General features: G+C 44.0%; 1 protein-coding gene across 2 annotated transcripts in view; it reads right to left on the bottom strand.

Moving 5' to 3' along the window:
- Nucleotides 1-25,702, bottom strand: part of LOC124857578 (copine-9-like) — a 347,174-nt gene that overhangs the window by 94,278 nt on the left and 227,194 nt on the right. For both annotated transcript variants that reach the window (XM_047348904.1, XM_047348903.1), the window contains exons 9-10: nucleotides 20,693-20,796; nucleotides 20,273-20,377 (exon numbers count right to left, since the gene is read on the bottom strand). In XM_047348904.1, the coding sequence (XP_047204860.1) occupies nucleotides 20,273-20,377; nucleotides 20,693-20,796 (209 nt within the window). The remainder of the gene's footprint in view (nucleotides 1-20,272; nucleotides 20,378-20,692; nucleotides 20,797-25,702) is intronic.

The raw sequence follows: 25,702 nt of genomic DNA, 5'->3' as shown, positions 1-25,702 counted from the left end.
TACGAAAATCAACTCTTTGTTAAAGCCGAAAAATGTGAGTTCAGCATCACCTCCGTGTTTTTTTGGGTTTCATTTTTGAAGCAGGCAAATACAGAACTGATCCCGAGAAGACCAAGGCAGTGGCAGAGTGGCCTACTCCAACTGATCGCAGGCAACTTCAAAGGTTCTTGGAATTTGCAAATTTCTACAGGAGGTTTATAAGGAACTACAGTCAGGTCACTGCACCGCTCACTCAACTCACCTCCTCTCTGAGAACATTCCATTGGACCCCTGAGGCGGAAAGGGCACTTTGGTGAGTTAAAGACTCTATTTTCTTCGGCGCCCATATTGACCCATCCTGATCCAACTAAACAATTTATCGTAGAGGTTGATGCTTCCGACATTGGAGTAGGGACCATTTTATCTCAACGGTCCCCTGTGGACGATAAAGTACATCCATGTGCCCATTTTTCTCGTCGCTTGTCTCCAGCAGTGCAAAATTATGATGTGGACAACCGTGAACTTTTAGCCGTAAAATTGGCCCTTGAGGAATGGCGGCATTGGTTAGAGGGTACTGAAATCCATTTTCTCATTTGGACTGATCACAAGAACCTCTCCTACATTCAAAATGCCAAGAGACTTAACCCCAGACAAGCCCATTGGTCTTTGTTTTTTGCTCGCTTTCATTTCTCTATCTCCTACAGACCCAGTTCCAAGAACACTAAGCCTGACGCTCTCTCTCGCCAGTTCTCTCATTCTAACCAACCCAAGAATGAAACCTCCATCCTCCTGGACTCTTGTATTGTGGGCGCCCTCACCTGGGCTATTGGGAAGGACATCAGAGAGGCACAGTGGTCCGAACCTGGCCCAGTGGGCAAGATGTTTGTTCCCAACTCAGTCGTCAATAAAGTTCTGGATTGGGTGCACAACAATAAGATGACTTGTCATCCTGGGATGACTCGCATGACCACATATTCCAAGAGGTATTTCTGGTGGCTGACTATGAATCTCAACATTAAAGACTTTGTTGCAGCTTGTCCCACATGTGCTCGGAACAAAAACACCAATCAACCCCCTACTGGTCTTCTTCAACCTCTGCCCACCCCTAGCCGCCCCTGATCCCACATTTCCATTGATTTCATTACTGGTCTCCCGCCATCTGACAGTAACACCGTCATCCTTACTGTTGTTGACAGATTTTCTAAAGCAGCCCATTTTGTTCCATTATCCAAGCTTCCGTCTGCATTGGAGACTGCCCAACTCCTGGTTCTCCACGTTTTCCGCATCCATGGCATTCCTATGGATATTGTTTCTGACCAAGGCCCGCAGATCATCTCGCAAGTCTGGAAGGAGTTCTGCAAGGCTCTAGGTGCCTCCGTAAGTCTTTCATCAGGATACCACCCACAATCTAATGGGCAGACAGAAAGATGCAACCAGGAACTTGAAGTCGCCTTAAGGTGCGTAACAAATGACAACCCCCTTTCTTGGTGCAAGCATCTCACATGGATTGAATATGCTCATAACACACATACTTCCTCTGCTACCGGTTTGTCCCCCTTTGAGGTTTCCCTTGGCTATCTACCACCGCTGTTTCCCAGTATTGAATCTGACATCCTGGTCCCCTCTGTTCCGCATCATGTTTCCAGGTGTCGTAGGATTTGGCGACAGACCAGGAGGACCCTCCTACGCACTCTGGAACAAAATAAGAGGTTCGCCAACCGTCACGTTCTGCTGCACCTGTCTACCAAATCAATCAGAGGGTCTGGCTATCTACCAGGAATATTAAATTAAAGAATACTCCCAGAAAGTTGGCCCCCCGTTACATTGGTCCTTTTCTCATCGAGAGGATCATCAACCCATCTGCGGTGAGACTCAAACTACCATCTTCCATGCACATTCATCCTACTTTCCATGTTTCTCAGATTAAGCCAGTCTCTGAAAGCCCCCTGTGTCCACCTACCAAGCCTCCCCTCCCCCTCGACTCATTGATGACCACCCTGCATATACGGTCAATCGTATCCTGGATGTTCGGCGTAGGGGGCGTGGATTTCAATATCTCGTGGATTGGGCAGGATATGGACCTGAAGAGAGAACCTGGGTTCCCCGTTCTCACGTCCTGGATCCTGCTCTCATCACGACCTTCTACAAATGGCATCCTGAAAGACGTCCTGGATTGCCTGGAGGCAATCGTTGAGAGGAGGGTACTGTAGGATCTCAGCTTCTCTCCTCCTGGTTGGTTCTGGCAGCTCGTTATCAGCAGCTGCAGCTCATCTCCTGATGAGCTCACTGGGCTTCTTAAGGCAGCTCCTGGAACAGGTCTTTGCTGGAACATAACCTCAGTTATGTGGACTGCCTGTCTGCCCGGCTACCTACCTACCTGCCTGTCTACTTGTCAACCTGCCTGTCTACCTGTCGACCTGCCTATCTGCCTGCCTGCACCTGGTAAATACTCACCTAAGGACTGCACTGTAAATATACTCACCATCAGCACCTTGGATTCCTGGATTCCGTCCTCCTCCCCTGGTTCCTGGACAACACCAACTTATTATCCTAGGCAAGCCTACACTAGGAATAAAACTTCACTTACCGTCTACATTCTGTGTTTTGAGTCGGTTTTCATTCTCTGGTTTGTTCTACTTCGACTACCTTAGTGATTCATGATATGTTTAAAGAGTGTTGTGTATGATCACATTCCAAGGAGCACATTCATGGCTGGAGATCACATTTTGTAGACCTTTGAATTGAATGATGCTGAATTTCATGGATCAAACTTTACTTAATTTAACGGAGCTCTATCTGGGCTTGAAAAAAAGACTGAGGACCCGACATATAATCTATGTCCCTCACCTCTCCTTTAACTTGGCTTAATGCCTTTGGGTGTGCTTTAAATATAAGAACTAAAACTGAAACCAAACCATCAAAAATAATAGTTTCACCTGAATGTTCTGGCACTTCAATTAAGTTCTTAATGAGCAGAAGATGGGCAGAAGATGTATCAGAGACAAACAGAGGAGGCTACCAAGATATATTATAGTTTTCTTTCAGACCATTGTTCGGGTAAGTATACCTGAAATAGTGGCACAAATGCTGTCTTTCATTTACATGATTGAAGATTCAGTTTTATTTTATGTATTTAAATACCGCCAATTCACAACACCTGTCGTCTCAAGGCACTTTACAAAGTCAATTCAATCGAATCATACAGACTTCAAGTCAGGTACATACTGTACATTCCAATTAATCCCAACTATCAAACAGTGCAGTCAGAGTCAGTTATTTATTCAAATTGGTTAAAAAGTTTTTCTATCTAAGGAGACCCAGCAGATTGCATCAAGTCAGTGACTTGTAGCTTTCACTCCTCCTGGATGAGCATGTAGAGACAGTGGACAGTCACTGGCGTTGACTTTGCAGCAATCCCTCATACTGAGCAAGCATGTAGCAACAGTGGAGAGGAAAACTCCCTTTTAACAGGAAGAAACCTTCCAGCAGAACCAGGCTCAGTGTGAGCGGCAATCTGCCACGACCGACTGAGGGTTTGATGATTTTGTCAGCTAATGTGCTCAAACAGAGTCAGGATTTTATTGAAGAAGAACATTAGCCCTTTTTCCACTGAAAGTCCTGGGATTCAAATACGTGGGATTTTTTTTTTGTCCAGGTAAAAGGAAATCAGAGTAATTTGTTTGCCCTCCGTTTCCACTGCTCTGAAAAGCCAGGAACTTTTTTTTTTTTTTTATATCAGCCTAACGATGTATAGGGAGGTTGTGAAGATAACTGTACTACACCTTCAGTCTAGTGGGTGGCGGTAATAAAAACCCAAAGACCAAACAGGCAAAGTCCGACTGATAAGCCATGTCTTTTTTTATTTTTTATTATTAGGAACAAAAAAACAGAATATGGCACACATCAAGTTACCGCCTGGTATTTTTTTAATTTTATGGCTGTAGAATTGTCAAAAATGAGTCTGTGTTTCTGCTCTTCAACATTACTGTCTATTAAGGACTGAAATGACAGTTTAAAGAGAAAAAGCTGGCCTTTTATTTTTCCGTTTTACTGCCTGCTTTCACAATAAAAGTCCAGTTTTTTTTTTTTTATCTGCTATGGTAGGCCCTAAAGCAGTTCCTTGCCAGATGTAGAGTCTCACTCTGCTCTCCTCACATTGCCATGTGGAGGATAAACTCCTGGTGACAGCAATAACCAGAAAATGCCGGAAAACTAGTTGAACACCTTTGGGTTCTTCTGTCACATCTGGTCGGATGTGTCCACTCCTTCCATATATTTGTTGCATTAGCCCACAGCTGTTGGTCTGGAAAATATAATTTGTCCTCTAAAATTCTAACAACTTTGGTAGCATGAACACTGCCATATACAGAAACAAAGGTTCAAAACATATTCATTAAAAAATTGGGAGCTCTTTTGGACATGTACTTTATTGGGGGAGGGATGATCTCTGGGTCAAGCTCTGTTTTTCACACAGTTACTGGAGAACGACATGGTGACCTACTTAGGACAGCATCTCCTCAACCTTGGTGGCTGTGCACAACTTCCTAAGGTCACCTGTGACCATGAACAAGACTGGTCTAATGGTGCATTCAGACCAACCGCGATTTCAGCAAATGTTTCACCTCATTCGTGTGCTGTCGCTCGCCTGACATTTCGCCAACAGTTCGCTCCACTTCCTTCACCGCGTCATCAAACAGGAGGAGCTTCTACCTGCTGCTTGCTGGTTTCAACTCAACAAGGCAGACCCGCATTTAATGGAGCTGCGTGGAGTCACGGCGCTTCATTTATGGACGTCTCTGGGTTCACCAGATTCTCCAGAGACAGAACCAGTTTGTAGAGTATACACCACCTACTCCAGGAGCAGCGTCTGGATGACGGTCGCTTTCAGCAGTACTTCCGTCTATCCAAGATCCAGTTTGAGGACCTGCTGGTCCGCATTGGGGGATGAATAAGCCCCCGGATCACCAACTACAGGCGCTGTAGCCCTGCTGCAGAATGCCTGTTCATCTGTCTTCGGTGAGTAAAAAAATCTCAGCTCAATAGAAAGCTGTGTGTGAAGGCCACATGTGTGCTTCACAACTTCATGCGTGCCATATTAACCAGTCATTTTCAGAACTAAATTTCAATGGCTTTTTTCAAAGCCACCCACAGAGCAAACCTTCCTTCATCCTATGTGTACATGGATGTTTCTGTCATTTTTATATATGTGATATTTGCGGATTGTAGGTATTGTTTTCCCCTATTTCTTTGCAGGGACTGCACTGACTGATTCATGACGCAAATTGACAGAAAAGTTCAGATTTTTTAACTCCAGCGAAATTCGCTTCACATCCATTGCGGGTTTCACTTTGCTCTCGCTTCGCTCTATTCGCCCTAATTGTTCTTCGCATCGCGTCCTTTGCATCGCTTCGCTCCTGAACGCGCCTCTACATAGGGTTAAAATGTAAATCACTCGCTAGCGTCATTCGCGGTCAGTCTGAACGCACGATAAGAATCAAAGAGTGGCCTAAAAGTAAAAGAAATGTAAGATAACATAAGACAGAAATTCATATATCGCAAATAAAAATATGTAATATATTTTAAAAATCAATAAGCCAGATAACATTTTAAAATAAAATGTGAAAGCAAAAACTACTTCATTAAACTTTAGGAAAAATAATGCTGCACTCAAGTTGAATGTTATTTTCAGCTTAATATCTCCTGGAGATAAAACATGTTGAACTGAAGCTAAATTTAACTTTTAGCCAAGTAGCTGTCTGCTGTTTACAGGTAGAAAGTGTTAGCTTGTATAAGCATTTTTACATACTCTGATTTACATGAAATCTGTTGCGCCTCATGGTCACTGTTTTCAGAAGTAAGCCATCTGAAAGATTTGATGAGTCCAGTTGACTTCGTTTACAGGATTTTCATAATTTCATAAAATATTCCTAACCGTCTTCTGTCGCGTTCTCTGTCCTTAGCTCCACGCTGCATAACAATATTAATTTGCTCAGCATAATGGTAACATAATGTCTAGTGTGCCATGCAGTACACCATTGCAATGTTCCTCTTCACAGTTATATTACATCGTGTGACAGATATGACGTGACAGTGAACATTGTCTGTGATTGTTCGAGCTCATTGTACATAAGTCCCAGGGCTATTGTAATGAATTGTATATCCCTAGAAAGTGCTACTTCTTCACTTTTTGGAACTTTTGGAAGATTTTTGATATATTGAATGGATGAGGATTTTGTTAATAAAAAGTATGCATACTCAATCCTGTCAGTGACAACAGGATGGTAATAAGAGGTTTAACCTGGCTTAATATATTTGGAACTTGTTGAGGATGAACTGGCACAAACCTATCTTTTAGGGATGCTAATATATTGGCATTAACATTGATATAGGCTGTTAGTAATTTTTTTAATATATTGGTCTCATAAGTAACTGATATTAACAACCCATGTTTTTTCCATCTTGTTGCTGTTTGTTTATGTGTTTCAGGAGGAGAAGGGGAGGGAGTTGGTCATGTGGTATTTACTTGGGCATGTGATAGTTATGATACAGTGCAGGATTGTGGGGTGTTTACCTTGCAATGTGGTGTGGTCAGTTCTTCACAGTTTCCAAAGAGTAAGGAAGTATATATGATGTATACAATATCGGAAAATATCGGTTATAAACCACCGATATGGTTATCAGCCATAACAACAATAATATTGGATATCAATTCTGTCAGGATCTGTGCCATGTCTGTCTGTTTGGTGCTATTTCTATTCTTAGCCTCTAGATGGCGTTCTGAACCGGAGGAGAGGTGACAGGTGTTCTCTATCTCCTTGATTATCTGCTGAGGGGTATTTAAGGAGGAGGCTGCCAGCAACTCACTGCCAGTGTTGCCCTTTGTGGTACAGCTCAAGCCACATTACTTTGCACTTTTGTAATTTTGGATTTGTTGCCTTGCAGGTCACCTGAACCTGACTTTGCCTTCAGCATTGAACCCTGCCTGGATTACCGTCTTCTGGAAAGAAGCTATCCAGCTCCATGAACCAAGACTCAAGCCTCCTGTTTCCTCATTGGATCAAACCAGCTGGCAGTCTCCTGATTCCTTCATTCCGTGGATCTCCCTCTGTGAACCCTGTCCACCCTCCTCCTTCCATTGCACCAACTACAGAAACTCTTGGACCATCAATCATCCTGGCACACCTGTGTTCACTGTCTCCAGTCCCACGGGTGAACAACCTCCTGGTCTCTCCACCCCCCTCTGGTGGATTTCTCCCTCAAATCAGTAAGGCAGAAATAGGTCCAGAGTTTCCCCTTACTTATGGTTCTGTTTATTTTACAGTTGGTGTCCCGGTTCCAGTCTCCTGCACATTTCAACACACTGTTAATAAACTTCTTACCGTTAAAAACTCTGTCTCCTGAATTGCTTTCTGCAGGTGGGTCAAATCTGTTCGAAACATTATGACAGATAGTGGCCCAAATTTAGATATCGGTGCATCTCCACTTTCTTTAACTGTATCCTTTTAATGAGGCTTTAGGGCATTTGAAGTCATGATAGCTAGTTATTTATATTCAAAAAAAGGATAAAGAATATAAGATAAGACTTTATTGATCTCAAAATGGAGAAATTAACTTCTAACATTGCTCTTAGTAACACACATGTAGGGTGCAGATAGTTATGAAAAATTTGCAAGCAAAGAAGAACAAGGTAGATGTGCAAAAAAAGTAGTAATAATAGAATAAAATAAAAAAGAATTACTTATGTACAGTAAAAAGTGGAAATTTAAGAGACAATGATTACAAGTATTTACAAAGACAGAGGTTGTTGCACTAGTTATTATACGGTAGAATTAAACAGTCGGGCAGTGGTGGGGATGAAGGACCTGTGGTAGCGCTCCTTCCTGCAATGAATGTGTCTCAGTTGGCCACTACTCAATCCGATGCAGTGGGTGAGAAGTTGTGTCCATGATGGATGTGAGCTTTACTAACATCCTCCTCTCACCCACCACCTCCACAGAGTCAAATGGGCAGCCCAGGATAGAGCTGGCACCCCTGACCAGCTTGTTTGGTCTCTTCTTGTCCCGCTCTGTGCTGCCTGGGGAACAGGAAACAACAGCGTCGAGGGTGGCAGAGGCTACCTCAGAGTCATAAAAAGTCCTGAGCGAAGGCCTGCAAACTCCGAAGGACCTGTTGATAGTTGCACTGTTTGATAGTTAGGATTTATCTCACTCTGGATGTTCACTGGCAAGTGAGGTGGTGTCCTTCTCCTAAAGTCATTCACCATCTCCTTTGTCTTACTGGTGTGCAAACACAGGTGGTTGCGCTCACACCGGTCCACAAAGTCCATGATGATCGACCGGTACTCTTAACTCGTTCCCCTCAGACACACAGCCCACAATAACTGAGTCATCAGAGAGCTTCTGGAGATGGGGGGTCAAGGCAACTGATCTGTACTGGGCCAATTCCTTGTGTTGTTTTATGAACCAGAACCACACAGGAGGTCTTCCACAGGACAGGGACCTTCACCAGACTGAGGCTCAGGTTGTACATGTAGCTGAGGACCTTACAGAGCTGGTCTGCACAGGTCTTCAGCAGCCTGGGACTGATGCCCTCTGGTCCTACAGCTGTCCTTTGCATCAGCGGCCTCAGCTCTTTCCTCACCTGGTCTGATGTGAGGGAGAGGGTGGAGTGACTGTGGTGGACTGCTAGGGGTAGGGGCTGAAGGTGTTGGTGAGTTTATTTCATCTGCCCAGCGCTGGTCTCCATTAGCTGCGGTGTGAAGCCGCTCACACACAGTGGCAGCATTGGCCGAGGTATATGTCTATTTAACAATGTCTAACATAAGTGACTGCACTCCCGGTCTTCTGGTGTCACGTCAGCACGTCCAGCTCCTCTGTCTTGTTGGAAATGGAGCAGACATTTCACATAATCACGGAGGGCATATTTGATCTGTACCTCCACTTCTTGCAGCCTACTCTGCAGCCTCTATGTCTCATCTCTTATTATTGTTATTAAAGTAAGATAAATTACATACACACACAATATATTTAAATAAATGTTTCTCTAAAGATTCTAATATAAAGTTTAAAAAAAAAGGACACCAGGTAGTGTCTTCAGATCTTGAATCCTCCCTTGTGTCTGCTGCTGCTGCTCAGCTTTGCCTCTGGTTGTTTCACTCAGTGCCATATTTACTTTAAACCTTTACACTGTATCTGCTCCTGTCCGGTCCGCTGTGAAGCCTGTCGGAGCTCCAAGAAGCATAGGTAGATCGCATAACAAAAGCCAGGGATAAATGCGGAAGCAAGTCCAAAACAAGCAATTCTGAGGAAGTTAGACCAGTTAAACTGCTTCATTTTTCGTTTTATGCATCCAGATATTTTTTATGTGTTCCCCCCCATCGGGGCTTCACCGCTGGCCTCCTGACTGGGATCTGAGAAGGATCCCTGCTCTGCTGAGCTGACTTCAGGTGCGTCGGTTACCCCGACGACGGCACCAGGACGAGCTGCTGCAGGAGTACATCCAACGTTTCCACCAGCCTCCTGCGTTGCTGCTGGACTTCTGATGCCGACCTCCAGGTGGGCTTGTTCTTCATCGCTGGCCGCCTGGGTGCCGTCCACGCCGTCGCCGCCGGCCTCCTGGTCCTCACCGGGTTTGTCATCCTGGCCCTCCTCCCTGAACTTTCGGTCTGGGACAACTCCCGGGTCGCCTGTCTAATCGCCCGCCTGGATGATTGATTTTGTTTTCTGGCCCTAGCCTTGTTTGTTTTGTGGCCTGTTTTGGGGGTACATTTCTGTTCTTGCCCGCCCGCCTGGTCAGGTTATTTTTGTTTTGCTTGGACATTTGAGGCGTCTGGGATGCGCCCTTGGAGGAGGGGCTATGTCATGCCTTCCTTGTTGGTGATGTGTGTTTTGTTTGGTTGGCCTCTGTTTAATTATCACACCTGCTCTGTGTTTTCCCTGATTGTTTGTTCCCCTGTTAATTGGTTCTCCCTGTTCTCCTAGTTTGTATTTAAAGTCCATTGTGTATTTTGTTCAGCCTGGGTTCGTTTGTCTACAAAGTCTGAGTCCGTCGTGGTCCTTGTTGTTGATGTCAGACAAACATTCAAGCAAGACAGATTAAACTATGAACTTACCTACAGCCGTCAGGTCTCCAGTGTCTCCCTCTGCGCATTGGTCCTACATTAAAACCTGATTCTTGACAATCATACCTTATGTCTCCTCTGGAATTCTTTAAACTATTTCTATTTTATTCTTTATTCTGCCTAAATCTGTGTATGTTGTCATATTGTGGTAAGTCAGTTTTCCTTTTGGAAAACATCAAGCTAAGACAGCTAAGACCCACAAAATGGATTTGCTACTCCATTTTTTATGTCTTTCTCACTGTGATTTTAGTGTCCACACTCTTACCAAGAGGAGGGCAATCTGCGCTTGTGTGCTGATGAAAAGTGCTTCTGCCTCATCAATGATGGGAATAATTTCAAGCTGGACTGGAGACATGACTACTACTGTCAAGTTCAGACACAGCTTCACATTGTAGATGCTGAATACGGTGACTTTGTTGTGTGGAACTGCAATGACGTTTTTGTTGAAATAATTTTGCCTGATCTTGAATTTTGGGATGATGTGATTCCTAAAGTTGGGTGCTTTTTTAGGAACAGTATACTTCTAGAAATACTGAGACAGCAAGTTACAAATGTCCATGAGTAATATCATAAGATATAAAATTAGATTTAGGCACTTTTGAAAGTGGAAAGTGTGATATAGAAGTAAGAGAAGATGATATTTTTGTATGACTGGACTGTGGTCTTTGTGGGTTCTTGTCATAATGTTCATGGCCAATCTGACTCACATAAACAGAAGCACCCAGAGAACAGAGAACTGTTTAGGAAGTTTATTGACAGACTGGAGTGGGAAACGACAGCCGCTGCTCGGGCCTGGAAACTGCAACAAAGAGGGATGGTAAGAAATGGTCTTGCAGAATAATTGGAAATTAACAGACTGTAGTACGAACCTAGCTGGGATCTGATCCACCAGGGAGAGAGAGGTGAGTCCAGACCTGCGGATAGCTGTGTTCAAGGCCACCAGGGTATCGGAGGCTGGAGACTGGAAGACCGTCGTAGGGTGGACAGGTTCGGCTTGGCGGGGCTCAGACGGATTGCCAGCTGGTAAGTAGTCAAGGTTCTACTTTGTTTGGTTGGGTATGATCTCCAGTTCTCCAGGAAGCGAGGTGGAATCAAAGCTCTAAACAAAGACAAGAGTTACTTCACAAGGACAGGTAACTTGTAACAGACAAGATAATTCTGGCCAGGTTGAAATACTGCATAGGCAAACACTCAGGCGACGATGTACTGGCATTTCATACTCTTTATACCTCCCCGAGTGATCATCTCAATCCACCCCACCAGTTACCCTCCGAGAACAGTCTCAGGCGACACCTAGTGGCTGAAAATAGTTAGTAGCAGCTACAGACAGAATCCAGACTGTGACACCACCTTCTCCTCAACGGCCGCCACCTGGCGGCCCGGAAGACCCAGCTCGAGAGGAGTGGAAGTCCCGGAGAAGCGAAGGATCCAGAATGAAGGACTTTGGAACCCACAAGCAATCCTCCGGACTGTAGCCAGCCCAGTTGACCAAATACTGCAAGCCCTGACCACGACGACGGGCAGCCACGATCCAGCGGACCGTGTAGGCAGGATGGCCTTTGAAGTCCCGGCGGAGGAGGGCGAAGCGTGCTGGTACGGATAGGTTTCCGCTGAGAAACGTGGAATACTGGATGAATACCAAAACTAGCGGGCAAGCTGAGACGGACGGACGTGGGGCTAACCAGAGACTCTATTGGGTAAGGACCAATGAACCGGGGAGATAACTTCTTAGAAAGGGACTTGAAGGGAATGTCCCGGGCAGCCAGCCACACCTTCTGACCCGGGTGGTACTCCGGAGCCGGCACCTGACGTCTGTCCGCGTACTTCTTGTTCAGTGTGGAAGTCCTCTGAAGGGCTCTGAATGTCTGGTTCCAGATCTTGCGGCACCATCGGATGTGGCCTCGCACTGAGGTGGAGCCAGCCTCTTCTTCGTCCAGGGGAAACAAAGGTGGCTGGTATCCGAGGGTTATTTGGAAAGGCGACAGCCCTGTAGCGGTGGAAACATGAGAATTGTGAGACTACTCTATCCAAGGTAAGTGGACACTCCACTCAGACGGGTTTTTTGACGTGACACACCTCAGAGCTCACTCTAGTTCTTGATTCAGCCGCTCGACCTGGCCATTGGACTGCGGGTGGTAACCCGAGGTTAGTGAGACCTTGGCTCCTAATGCCGAGCAGAACTCTCGCCACACCTGGGCTGTGAATTGGGGCCCCGGTCAGAGAAGATGATGGACGGGATGCTGTGAAGGCGAAAAACATGCTTGACATGGAGTTTCGCAGTCTGGACAGCCGATGGAAGTTTTCTAAGCACCACCAGATGACAGGCCTTGGAGAATCGGTTGATTATGGTAAGAATTGTCATCATCCCCTGGGAGGTAGGCAAACCGGTTACAAAATCCAGAGCTATGTGAGACCAGGGTCGACGAGGAACCTCCAAGGGCTGCAACAGGCCAGCAGGCGGATGATGTGTGGGTTGGCCCAATGTGCATACAGGGCAAGCATTAACATAGTCCTTAATGTCCCGGTGGAGGGTAGTCCACCAAAACCGTCTAGCCACCGCCGACACTGTGCGACTGGTGCCGGGGTGGACGGAGAACCTTGAAGAGTGGAACCATTTAATGAGCTGGGAGCACACTGCGGCGGGAACATAGGTGCAGTTAGCAGGTTCAGAACCGGGCCCCGGGTCAGAGAGGAGAGCCTGCCGCACCTTGTCTTCGATCTGCCAGGTCGCGGCCCCTACCCTGCAACTAAGTGGTAAGATAGGGGCTTCCTCCTTTTCAGAGTCATCTGGGGCGAACTGACGTGACAAGGCATCGGGTTTGACATTTTTTGTGCCTGGCCTAAAAGAAATAGACAAGTTAAAACGGGAAAAACATAATGATCAACGGGACTGGCGGGAATTGAGGCGCTTGGCAGACTGAATGTAAGATAAATTCTTATGACCTGTTCATACCAGCACGGGATGCTCGGCACCCTCCAGCCAGTGCCGCCACTCCTCCAGGGCCAGCTTGATGGCGAGGAGCTCTCGGTCACCCACGTCATAATTTCTCTCGGCCGGGGACAGACGCAGAGGGAAGAAGGCACAAGGATGGAGTTTCCCGTCCAGATCTTGGCGTTGAGATTAGACCGCCCCCACTCCCGAATCAGAAGCATCCACCTCCAAAACAAACTGTCGACTAGGATCCAGGTGGATGAGCACCGGCGCTTGAGAAAACCTGTTCATTAAAGTGGTGAAAGCGACCTCTGCCTCTGTGCTCCAGGTGAAGGGTGACTTGGTCGATGTTAGGGCAGTTAGGGGGGCCGCCGTCTGGCTGTAGCAGTGAATGAACCTCCGGTAGAAGTTAGTGAAGCGTAGGAACCTCTGTAAATGCTTCCGTGTTTCAGGGGTGGGCCACTCTAACACCGCCTTGACCTTCTCGGGATCAGCACGAACCTGTCCCCCCTCTAGAACAAAACCAAGAAAGCTGATGGACTTTTGATGGAACTCACACTTCTCCACCTTCACGTAGAGCTGATTCTCCAGGAGCCGCTGCAGCACAAGGCGGACATGAAGCTTGTGCTCCGACAGTGTCTTAGAGTAAATTAAAATGTCATCCAGATAAACAAACACAAACTGATTCAGGTAGTCTCTCAGAACGTCATTGACTAAGCTTTGAAACACTGCCGGCGCGTTGCATAATCCAAACGGCATGACTAAGTATTCATAATGTCCTCGTGGTGTCTGTTTTCCACTCATCACCCTGGCGGATCCTAACTAAGTGGTAAGCGTTCCGTAGATCTAACTTAGTGAACACGGTGGCACCATGGACCGGTTCAAACGCTGAGGAGAGGAGGGGAAGTGGATCTCCGATAATCAATACACGGTCGCAGCGAGCAGTCTTTTTTTCCTGACAAAGAAAAACCCAGCCCCGAGGGGCGATGAAGGGGGCGGATTATCCCAGCGGCTAACGAGTCAGCTATGTACTGCTCCATCACCACCCTCTCGGGACCGGAGATTTTATAGAGCCGGCTGGATGGTAATGGAGCCCTGGGTAATAGATCTATGGAACAGTCATACGGACGGTGGGCCGGAAGGGACAAGGCACGAGACTTACTAAAGACTAACTTAAGGTGGTGATAGTCAGGAGGAACCATGTGGAGGTCTGTGGGCTCAACCCACCCAACTTCTTCGGCAGGGATCTTCGAAGGGAGAACAGCAGACTGCAGGCCGACAGACAAACACTGCGGGGACCAGGCCTCCACTCTAAACTCGACCCAATTCAGGTGGGGATTGTGAGCCCGCAACAAGGGATATCCTAACACCAGGGCGTTCTCAGACAAATGAAAACAAAAAAACTAAATTTGCTCACGGTGGTTTCTTGAGAGTACTAGCTCGATAGGCTCGGTTTTATGGATAATCAACTGCAGCGACTGGCCATCCAGCGGCAAAACCCAGCGAGGGGTGGCCAAAAGCTCCGTCTTAATGTGCTTAAGATCTACCAGGGCTTGATCTATGAGGTTTAGCTCACACCCAGAATCGATGAGGGCAGATAAGCTAATGGATTTGTGGTGGGCAAAAATAGTGGCAGGCAAAACAAGTCGTGGGGCTTTTGAGCAAGCATCTGGGTCTGTCAGTTGCCCTATTAATACCGGCGGACCTTCTCTTATAACCCAGAGGGACAGTCGGAGATGAAGTGACCCAATTCTCCACATTAAAAGCAACTGTTAGAGTCTCTGCGGCGCTGCCTTTCATCAGGCGAAAGCCGCACTCTGCCTAACTGCATGGGCTCTGGCTCAATTGGACTAGACACGGGACCGGAAGGAGCAGACGACGAGGAGAATGAAAATGCCCTAGACGCCACTCGCTCTGTGCGGCACCGCCTACGCTCCCTCAGCCGAATGTCCAGCCTGGTAGCCAGAGCTATGTAAGCATCAAGCTCAGCAGGCTCATCTAACAAGGCTAGATGAGCCTTTAACGACCTCATCTAGACACTGAAAAGAAGCAGATTTCAGAGCGCTAGCATTCCAACCCGAAGCCACAGCCAAGGTGTGAAATTCAACAGTGAAATCCGTCAGCGGGCGGTTGCGTTGTGTTAATGCCCGGAGGCGAGGCAGCGTGCCACGCTGGACGGATCCATGTCAAGATCAAAAATTTGTTTGAACTCCTTCATAAAGTCCTCGTAAGAACATCCGAACTGGTTACAGTTCGCAAACCTTGCCTCTGCCCAAAAAAGTGCCTTGCCTGTTAAAAGTCCAAGGACATAAGAAATCTTGTTATAATCATAGGGAAAGCAGTGAGGAGAGCGATTAAAGACTAAGGTGCACTGTAACAGAAAACCCCAACAACTGCCGACTTCACCTGAAAATTTCTCGGGACTAGGTGAGGTGATGCCACAAAAGGCCGGAAAGGGCCATGTGGCAAGAGGTTCAGCAGCACCCCCTGAAGGTTAGGCGGCCCCAGGGCTAAGTGTCTGCTGGAACAGTGCTGCCATCTGCTCGAGCTGCTGATTTGTCTGTGCTGCTCGAGGAGGTTACGGAGGGTTGCGCTATGAGAGTGGATCTGATTACTGTGTTCGGAAACTGTTCTCTGGAGTGCCTCGGCAAGTTCCGGCTGGCCTGAGTGTTCTGTCAGAATGTTAAAGGCCGATCTTACGCACATAAACAGAAGCACCCAGAACAGAGAACTGTTTAGGAAGTTTATTGACAGACTGGAGTGGGAAAAGACAGCCGCTGCTCGGGCCTGGAAAATGCAACAGAGAGGGATGGTAAGAAATGGTCTTGCAGGATAATTGGAAATTAACAGAATGTAGTACGGAGCTAGCTGGGTTCTGATCCACCAGGGAGAGAGAGGTGAGTCCAGACTTGCGGATAGCTGTGTTCTAGGCCACCAGGGTTTCGGAGGCTGGAGACTGGAACACGATCGGAGGGCGGACAGGTTCGGCTCGGCGGGGTTCAGACGGATTGCCAGCTGGTAAGTAGTTCAGGTTCTTCTTTGTTTTGTTGGGTATGATCTCCAGTTCTCCAGGAAGTGAGGCGGAATCAAAGCTCTAAACAAAGACAAGAGTTACTTCACAAGGACAGGTAACTTGTAACAGACAAGATAATTCTGGCCAGGTTGAAATACCGCATAGGCAAACACTCAGGCAACAATGTACTGGCAATTCATCCTCTTTATACCTCCCGAAGTGATCATCTCAATCCGCCGCACCTGTTACCCTCAAAGAACGGTCTCAGGCGACACCCAGTGGCTGAAAATAGTTAGTAGCAGCTACAGACAGAATCCAGACTCTGACAGTTCTGGCTGTTGAAAAATGTGTTCATGTGCTATGTGTTCTATTGGGATAACTTTGCTTTGCTGAATCTGTTATTTTGTTTTAACTAAACCTATGACTCTCTCAACACAAATATGCGAATTAGCTATTTTTCTAGTTTCTGCCCCCTCAAACGCTGATAGCTGTATTATTCCCTTGGTGAATGCAGGCATGTGTAGTGAAGCACCGTAAAATCCCCCACTATCACCAATATTGAAGCCACAGTCTGCTAGGACAGTATCTCCTGGTGACAGGTTTTTTAGGAGGCCACTCTCCAGTGTGATCTGTTTATCACTGACCTTCCCTCCCCAGGCCAAAAATATATTTAAGTGACAGCTTTGGGGTGCAACACCAATCAGAAATTTAACAGTATGGTGATGCTTGTAGATGGACCATGTTTATGCTTGGGCCAGTAAATTAGAGGGGGAACACATAAAAATATCTGGATGCATAAAACGAAAAATGAAGCAGTTTAAAAACTTTAAAACAGTCATCTGTCACAGCAACTCTATGTCCACATGCCTGTCTGAATGCCATTGGCATTGTAGCTTGAAGTACATGTTACTCTGGCCTCTCAATTTGAATTTCCAATCTTTCACGAAATGTGTCAATTACTTTATGCCAAACTCTAGAAGCAGTGAGCAGAGACATCTTGAACCTGAAAGCTAAATCTCTGAACAGGAGATTTTACTCTCAGCCTCAACAAAACATGAACTTTTTTAATTTAGACAGCACAAACATAGGGCCACAGGTGATGTAGGGCTCGCTTAGCTCAAAAGTCTGAAGTAAAACTCAAAAGGCTGGGAAGACCCATTTAGACTATGTCTTGTCTTCGTTTTTTTAAAGGACTTCCGGTTGAACTGCCTCCAGTGCCTTGGTTCAAAGATCTGCTAGCTCTGTTGGGTTCTGTCTCAGAACATCCTCCATTTCGATGTCATGCATTGTTAGTTCAGTCTGGCATCCATCATCTACATAGCCTGCAATATAGCAGTGAGGAGCTTAATTAGGTAATGAATATGAATTATGGGAATCATTTATAACTTTTCTAACTACCTTTTTTACAAAGATGTTCTCTGTTTATACAAGATGTCAGAAGAACTCAATATCTACTTCTAATTTTTTATCGATTTTCAGATTCTTTATTATCTTCTGTAAAACATTTTTCAAATTGTAATGAGATTTTATGGACACCTTGTATTAGAAGTTCTTATTTTTATACACTAACACCCCTAAGGCATAGGTGTATCTCTAACAGACAGGCCACATAATAAAAAGCATTCACGTGTCTGTCAAGGATGGACCTATAAGTAGGAGAAAGGGTATTGGAATTTATTTGAGAAAACTGATTCAATGTTTGCAGAGATTTTCTGACAATCACATTTGTAATATTTACTGTAATAATATTGCTGGATACCCGTCTTATCTAGATCATTTAATGTCCCGTTTCCACTGATCACCTCTGATTGTGGGATCAGTACCACGCTTCACCGGGCTCATACATGGGGACTCAGCTGACTGTTTGAGATCCAACATGGCCTCAGCACATTCCGACCATCTTTGTTGTTCTTCCTGAAGCTTCATCCCCTGCTCTCATTGAAAAGATGACTGGTTTGGGCTTAGATTGTTGGTGACCGAAGTTGACCACTGAAGCCCAGTCAACCGACTCAACGTTACCTAAAGAGCTTGGGCAGCCCAAAAAGTCCACATGAAGTCCATATTAGACTAACAGTAGCGTAACAATCATTACTAAGTAAGTGAGCATTTCACTACAACCTAATGGTAAAAAGAGCCACAAAAAAACAAGTTGGGTAGCTAACCTACCACTGACAAAGTGATTGCTGCAGACATGGACATTAGCAGACTCCGCTCCTTCCAACCATACGCAGACGTAGATTTAAAATCCACTTTTACAGCATTGTTCTGTGAGCTTTTTGAGAAACTGGTCGACGCCAGAGACATTCTTCGGCTTTCCATAAATGAAGCACCATCACTCCCTTAATGTTGAGTTGAAACCGGAAAGCAGCAGATAGAAGCTCCTCCTATTTGATGACGCAGTAGAGCGAGTGAAGCGTTGTCACCCGTTGACTATGCAAATTGCTGGCAAAATGTCAGTCGAGCGACAGCACGCAAATGAGGCGAAAAATTAGCTGGAATCGCAATCGGTCTGAAAACACCAAAACGGAACATTACACTCTTGATACAAGTATTATGGCATTATTATAAGATTATAGTACAAATGCATTATCTGGCTAACGTTTATATGCACAACCTGCATTGCTAGGCTGTCCGAAATACCGCCACCAGCATTCCAGAAAGCTGAGACAGAATGCTATCAGAGTAGCCAAGCATGACAGCAAACTCTGGTGTTACACGTGTGCAACCAGCTTCCGTGATTCTGTTTATGAAATTTATTTATTCTTGCAAAGCTTTGTCTGACAGCCACTTCCACAGAAGGAGGAATACTTTGTCCATCTTCCTCTGTAGAGAAGGACATGAGAAGGTTTAACATAAATATCATCTACTGAGCATTCAGTTGTGACCTTTCTGTACAAACTCTAAAAGTCTCTCTTTGTCTAATTTTGTTGTGTTAGTGATACACGTGTTCAGGAATATCTAACTGACGAACAGCTGTTTAATTTCTTTGCATGGAGCCATCATTGCTCAGCTTAGGAGGTCAAAGTCAATATTAACACCATAATACTTGTGTCAAGAGTGCAAAGTTCTGTTAGTGTGTCTCACTTTGTACGTCAAAAAGGAAGAGAAAATGAGTCAAGATATCTCAAAATAAGCTTAACCCAGCCAGTTGCGCCATAACTAACTGCCGAGATAAAAAAAAAATGAGGAAAAACAGGACCTCTCACTGTGGTTGGCAATGGAGTCCATTGCCCTGACACCCCGCCGACCAAGTATTCCCCTCCCTCCTTCCAACCCTCCCTCCCCCACTCTGTGAAGCTGTCTACAAGAAGGGGCAGAGCAGACTGTACTTCTTGAGGAAGCTTAGGACCTTCAGTGTTTGCAGCAAGATGCTGCATATCTGTATATATGCATATCTGTAGCATTTGTAGCATGTCTATAGCAACTGTTGGGCTAACAGGTAAGCCAAAATGACCTTCAGGTATGAGTGTGTGTGTGTGTGTGTGTGTGTGTGTGTGTGTGTGTGTGTGTGTGTGTGTGTGTGTGTGTGTGTGTGTGTGTGTGTGTGTGTGTGTGTGTGTGTGTGTGTTGTACTTGTTGCTGAGTGAGAACCATTTTTCGTATTTTAAGTGAGGACATTTTCCTGGTTCTCACTCTTCCAAATTCCGTTCTTGGGACAGGGGTTAGGTTTAGAACTAGGGTATGAATTGAGTTATGTTAGGGTTAGGTATAAACTGGTTAGGTTGAGTTTTAGGGTTAGGCACTAAAAATCAAGGAAAAGTTTTTAGACATAGAAGTCTTTTTCCATACATGTGACAGAAGCTCTTAATGTTTTCTACAGATTATAGATCAAATATGTGAAAGTGTGTGGCATTGTGGCTTTTCAACTCACCATATGAGGAATTAGATTATGGGTTATGGGACATAAATTGTGAGTAAATGTATCATTGCATGTTTGTGTGCAACAGAACTTAAAATTCACTGGATCTTTTTAGCAATGACTGATTTTCTTGTCATGTTAACCATTCAAAGCACTGTCAGGCTACAGTCTATATTAAAAAAACAAACTCTGGTTGATTCAGATTCAGAAAAAACTCAAATTAAAGTGAATACCTCCCAGTTGGCAGATAAATAGTTAACTCTTTCTACAGGCACCTGATAGTTTAGGGCATAGATTGTTATAATATAAAGTGGTGGATATGACAAAGGAAATGTGTCAAATCAAACTTTGTTTCCTTCATTTCCTTACCTGTCATAGTCACCATTACAAAGTGCACGAACAGGGATGGTGAATGACTGCCAAACAGGGTTCAGATTGTTCTTGATCACCTCGGTCTTGTGACAGATGGTAAACCTGGTAATACAAGAAGTTCATGTATTAAAAAAAATAACAAAAGGCTTCCTAAATTAATTTGTTTTAAACAAAGAATCAATAGGAGGTTGTAAGGAAGAAAGTTTTAAGTTCATGCAAATCAATTTTAGTATCTATAACCCTTCTTCAATGTTACTGTGGAAATGCTCTCAGTCATGCTATTGGGGGTAGACCCAAAAGAGAGATCTTCTGGCAGATTTTCACTTGCTTTAGGTAACAAGAGAAACAAACTGAGACACAGCTCAATGGTGTTGGCTGAAGGCCTAACAGTTGGACTGTAGATAAAAACATACTTACGTTCCATCTTCATTGCTCCGGTAGAAGACGAGGAAAGGATCAGACTTGCCAAAGAAATCCTTTTTATCCAGCTTGTTGGCACAGAACTGCATGGTAGCTATGTCCTGAGAGAAAAATGCTTGTTTTCAGATCTTTTGCACTCTTTCCACGTTATGTACTTCAGTACTCCATATAGTTCAGACTTGGATTTATATCCTGAAACCAAACTGAAGCATTTCTAAAAAAATTACATCATGTTTTTACATTTAAAAATAAGTTACTTTTCTGCCCAGTGGGATTTCACTGTACAGTTATTCTGTTTGACACAAGGAAAGAAACATTTGGGTTAGAGGTGTAAGTGTTTGTTAAACGTTGTCTTTTCTTTTTATCCCCATGTGAACAGAGGAATTTGTTAAAGGATTTTGAGAAATCTTTACCAGGGTTGCCAATAAATATGGAGGGTATGGTAACCCCCTGATGAATGCATCTATTTATAAGGGTAAATGAATAAAATTGGTACTGATGTATCTGTCTGCTTTCAGACCCTGTGGTAATACTGGCCATATATTAGGTTGTCATAACAATCTATATTTCAATATAATCAGTCAGTCAGTCAGTCATTTACCGCTTATTCCATAGTGGGTCGCGGGGGAGCTGGTGCCTATCTCCAGCAGTCTGTGGGCGAGAGGCAGGGTACACCCTGGACAGGTCACCAGTCCATTGCAGGGCTCAATATAATCAATTACTTAAAAAATAAATATTCAAGATTTGCATTCATTTGCATCAAAATCAATATAACTTGACCCATTCACACTGCCCAAAATGTCACACTTCTGGTAGCACCGCTGCAATAGCAGAGACACTCAGCCCCTCCCTGCAGCCTCTCACCAGATCAGCTGCTGCTGGAAGTTTTAAACTCTGCTAAAATGGTGAGTACATCCAGAAAACAAACACATGTGACCCTCTTTAGCCGACAAGGCAAACACAAAAGTGTTGTTTGGAGGTACTTTCCTTGTGAGGGAGATGGACAGGAAATAATCTAAATATTGAAGGATGCCACATGCTAGCTACGCTAACGCTACATGCTAACACTATGACATTGTTGTTTGAGAGCAACTCAGAAAGGCTGGAAAAGCTCCTGTATCTGAAATAGTGAAGTATTAAACCTCCCAGACAACATAAGCTAATGTTATCAGTTTAAAAATTAGGTTCATGGACACGGACAACATCAGATGGTCAGGTAAATGGAAGCACACAGTGGCACCCTAAAGATAAGCAATTATGATAAAATAAAATAAGAACACGGCTGAATCAAAGGTATACACTTCCATAAAGGATATAAACACTTATACTGCTACCATGTCTACTGCTTTACCAAACAGGAAAGTGTCACTTAAGTTATGTATTTCTCTGAATTGTCCCCCACTTGCACAAATGTTTTGTTTTTTCTGTTGTGTGTATTTATTTACATAAGTTTAAAATTGCATAACTTTCTACAATTTTTTTTATGATGTCCTGATACATTAAACCATAGAATTAACTTTCTTTTCTATGACTTGAATGTGTGCAAAACCAACTAAAAACACACGTCTCCAAGTCAGCCACCCCGGTGTTCACCAAGCTCTTGTCATCTAGGACAGCGGTCCCCAACCACCGGTACCGGTCCATGGGTCAGTTGGTACCGGGCCACATAGAATGAATACAGTATATAAATTACATTTTATTTAATATCTGATTCTGAATGTTTTATTTTGAAAAATAACCGGCTGCTTCGCTGGTAACACATAATCCATTACCCTTCAACCTAGCAAAATGAACAAAACAAAAAACATCTTCGGAAAGTTCCTTTGCGCAGGGTAAAAGAGCCAGTGAGGAGGCAGAAGAAGAGCTTACATCTTCAAAGAAAAAGAAAGCTGCATTTAACAGACAATACCAGGAGTCCTACTTGAAATATGGCTTTATTGCGACAGGTTGTTCCCACTCACCAAGCCAGCTCTGCATAATATGCGGTGATTGGCACTCTAATGAGGCAATGAAGCATTCAAAATTGCTTCGCCACTTGGAGACCAAGCATTCTGTCTTAAAAGACAAGCCTTTAGAGTATTTTGAAAGAAAAAAGCATGAACAAGAAGGACAGAAGCAATTACTGAGGGCCACCATATCAACAAATTCAAGTGCACTGAGAGCATCATTCTTGATGGCTAACCGTATTGCTAAGGCTAAGAAGCCATTCACTATTGGTGAAGAATTAATCATTCCTGCCACTAAAGACATTGCTGCGAAATTCTAGGAGAGGCTGCGGTTAAAAAGATAGCACAAAGACTCTTTTGGCTTGGGGAAACAGCAGAGGACATTGAGACACAATTATTGGAGAGGATTAATACATCACAGTTGTACACACTCCAAGTTGACGAGTCTATGTCTATGTCAGATATGTTTATCAGGAGGATGTCCATGAGGATATGCTATGTACGATGCCAACCAGTACCACAGCAGAACTATTCAAGTCGTTGGATGATTATATACTTTTCAGGAAAACTCAAAGGGTCATTTTGTGTTGGCATATGCACATGACCAGACAGGTGTCTGGTTTAACTGCTCGGATTAAGGAAGTTGCACCTGAAGTGAATCTACGCATTGTGTCAATCACATGGAAATGCTGGCTTGCAGAAAAATGCAGCCAGAACTTAAAAGTGTATTGGATGATCAAGTTATGTACCACATCAAAGCACATGCCATTAACTCGCGCCTGTTCGAGCAGCTTTGTGAAGAGATGGACGTGGAGCACAAACACCTTCTCTTATACACAGAAATAAGATGGCTATCCTGAGGGAGATCGCTGGCCAGAGTGTTTGCTCGATGTTTTCCATCTGCGTTCAGAATGGAGGGAGCAAACGCAGATGGAGAACTGGACGTGGTCAAATTGGATTTGCAACGTAAAGTCAGAAGTAAGGACTTATCTATTAAACTCATAGAGCTGACAGGAAAGTCGCAAATATTACCAAACTTCAGGAGAGTTGAATGCAGCGGTGTTAACACACAGTATGCTGCTTGTAAAACGTGTTTAGTCGTAATCAAGTACACCAGTGATCAAGGCACACTTGTAAGGCAAATTCTGGATTGAATCAGCCCTACATCTCTTCATTCGTCAAACAAAAAGTACCATCACTTGTCCAGTCTCATCTGACCAACAAAATTGCTTGCATGTGCAGTAGAGGGTGACACGGGAGTGGATTTTCTCTCCTATCCCATCCCGTTCCCACAGAAAAATGTATTGTCCCATCCCAATCCCAGGCCAGCATAAAAAAAAAAATCCTGTCCCGTCCCACTCCTGGTAAATTGACTCCCACTCCCATCCCGCTCCCATTCAGAACGACTCCCACTCCTGTGCCACTCCCATTTTTGTTTTCTTCATTTAGTCTTTTGGCAATTTCTTTGAAGGACCAGTTAGGTCCCTGTTTTTAGCTGTAGTAAAGGCCAGTTAAAGTAAAAAGAATAATAATGAAGAAATAATAAAATATCAAACAAGGAAACAGACCATGCCTATCTTAGCTGAATAAACAAAATGTACATAGTTGTATTTTACTCATTCATTAAGTGATTGTTTCCTTTGAACAATGACATTACTTTTATGTTTCAAGTTGCTGAAACTAAAGACAAATGCACTTAGCAAGAGAACTGTACTTGGTGAACAAAAGGGCAAAAAGGTATTGGCTTCACAATTTAGAAACTGTACCTAAATGGTTCACAGCCCTGGTCCTCAGGGACCCCTTCCCTGCAAGTTTTAGATGTGTGTCTGCTCTAGAACACCTGATTCAAATTCTGACATGACCTCCTATACAGGCATCAAGAATGGAGGGTCAAACTGGACAAATTTAATACAATAAAATCATCATTAAATAAATAAATGTTGTGAATGTCCCATAAGTGAAGTAAATGTAACATGAAATAAATGTAACATTAAATGTGCCATTAAATTAAAGGTACCATTTATTTATTTAATACATCATTAGAAACAATAAATGTACCATTATATCATGAAATGGACTATTATGCAATTAAATGTGCCACCGAATAATTAAGTATAATTTTAAAGACGACATGACGTAATTAGTGGTACAGTTAATATTTAATGATGTATTAAATAAATTGTACATTTAATGGTACATTCAATTTTTTCTATTTCACAACATATTTATTTAATATCTACCCTTGATGAAGCCTTTCAACGAGGTCCACGAGAGGACATGGGGAATGTTTTCTCTTTTTGCGTTCTCACGCAATAGTCTTTGCGTTATTTCGCAATACTTTGTGGGATAGTTTCCAAACCAGATAACTGCAAAAATGAAACAAACACTACACCCGTTTTGAAATTTATTGAGTTTTTTTTTTAAATCGGCCTTAAATAAAATTATCTTCAAATCAGACTAAAAGACAGTTTTTATCCACAAGCTGTCAAACAAACTACTGAACTCTGGACAATAATGCTGCACGAAACCACATCTGTGACACTTTGTTTGCTTATTACTGCTGCATGATGTGTACTTTTTTTTGTACGCCATTAGTGTTTTTGTTTTTATCGTGATTTGAACGGTTCTTCTTTCCTAAGCATTTCATCACACTGTTTACTGCGTGTTAACCTGCATATGACAAATAAACCATATCAATGGCATATCAGTGCTGTTTGTTTTATGAGCAGTTTGTCATCTGTGCTGCTGTTCCAAAATGCCGAACGCAAAAGTATTGCGTGGGGACGCAAACAAAATAAAAATAAAAATCCCCCATGTCCCCTCGCTGGCACCTTTCCCCTCTACTGTGGCAAAGGCACTTAAATCTTTAGCGCACATGCAGCAATTTTGTTGGTCAGATGAGACTTGACACATAATGGTACTTTTGGCTTGATGAATGAAGAGATGCAGGGCTGATTCAATCCAGAGTTTGCCTTACAAGTGTGCCTTAATCACTGGTGAACTTGATTACAACTAAACACGTTTTACAAGCAGCAGACTGCGTGTTAACACCGCTGCATTC

This window comes from Girardinichthys multiradiatus, chromosome 20, assembly GCF_021462225.1.
Source record: "Girardinichthys multiradiatus isolate DD_20200921_A chromosome 20, DD_fGirMul_XY1, whole genome shotgun sequence".
Classification (NCBI taxonomy): Eukaryota; Metazoa; Chordata; class Actinopteri; order Cyprinodontiformes; family Goodeidae; genus Girardinichthys; species Girardinichthys multiradiatus.
This window is presented reverse-complemented; position numbering and strand designations above follow the sequence as displayed.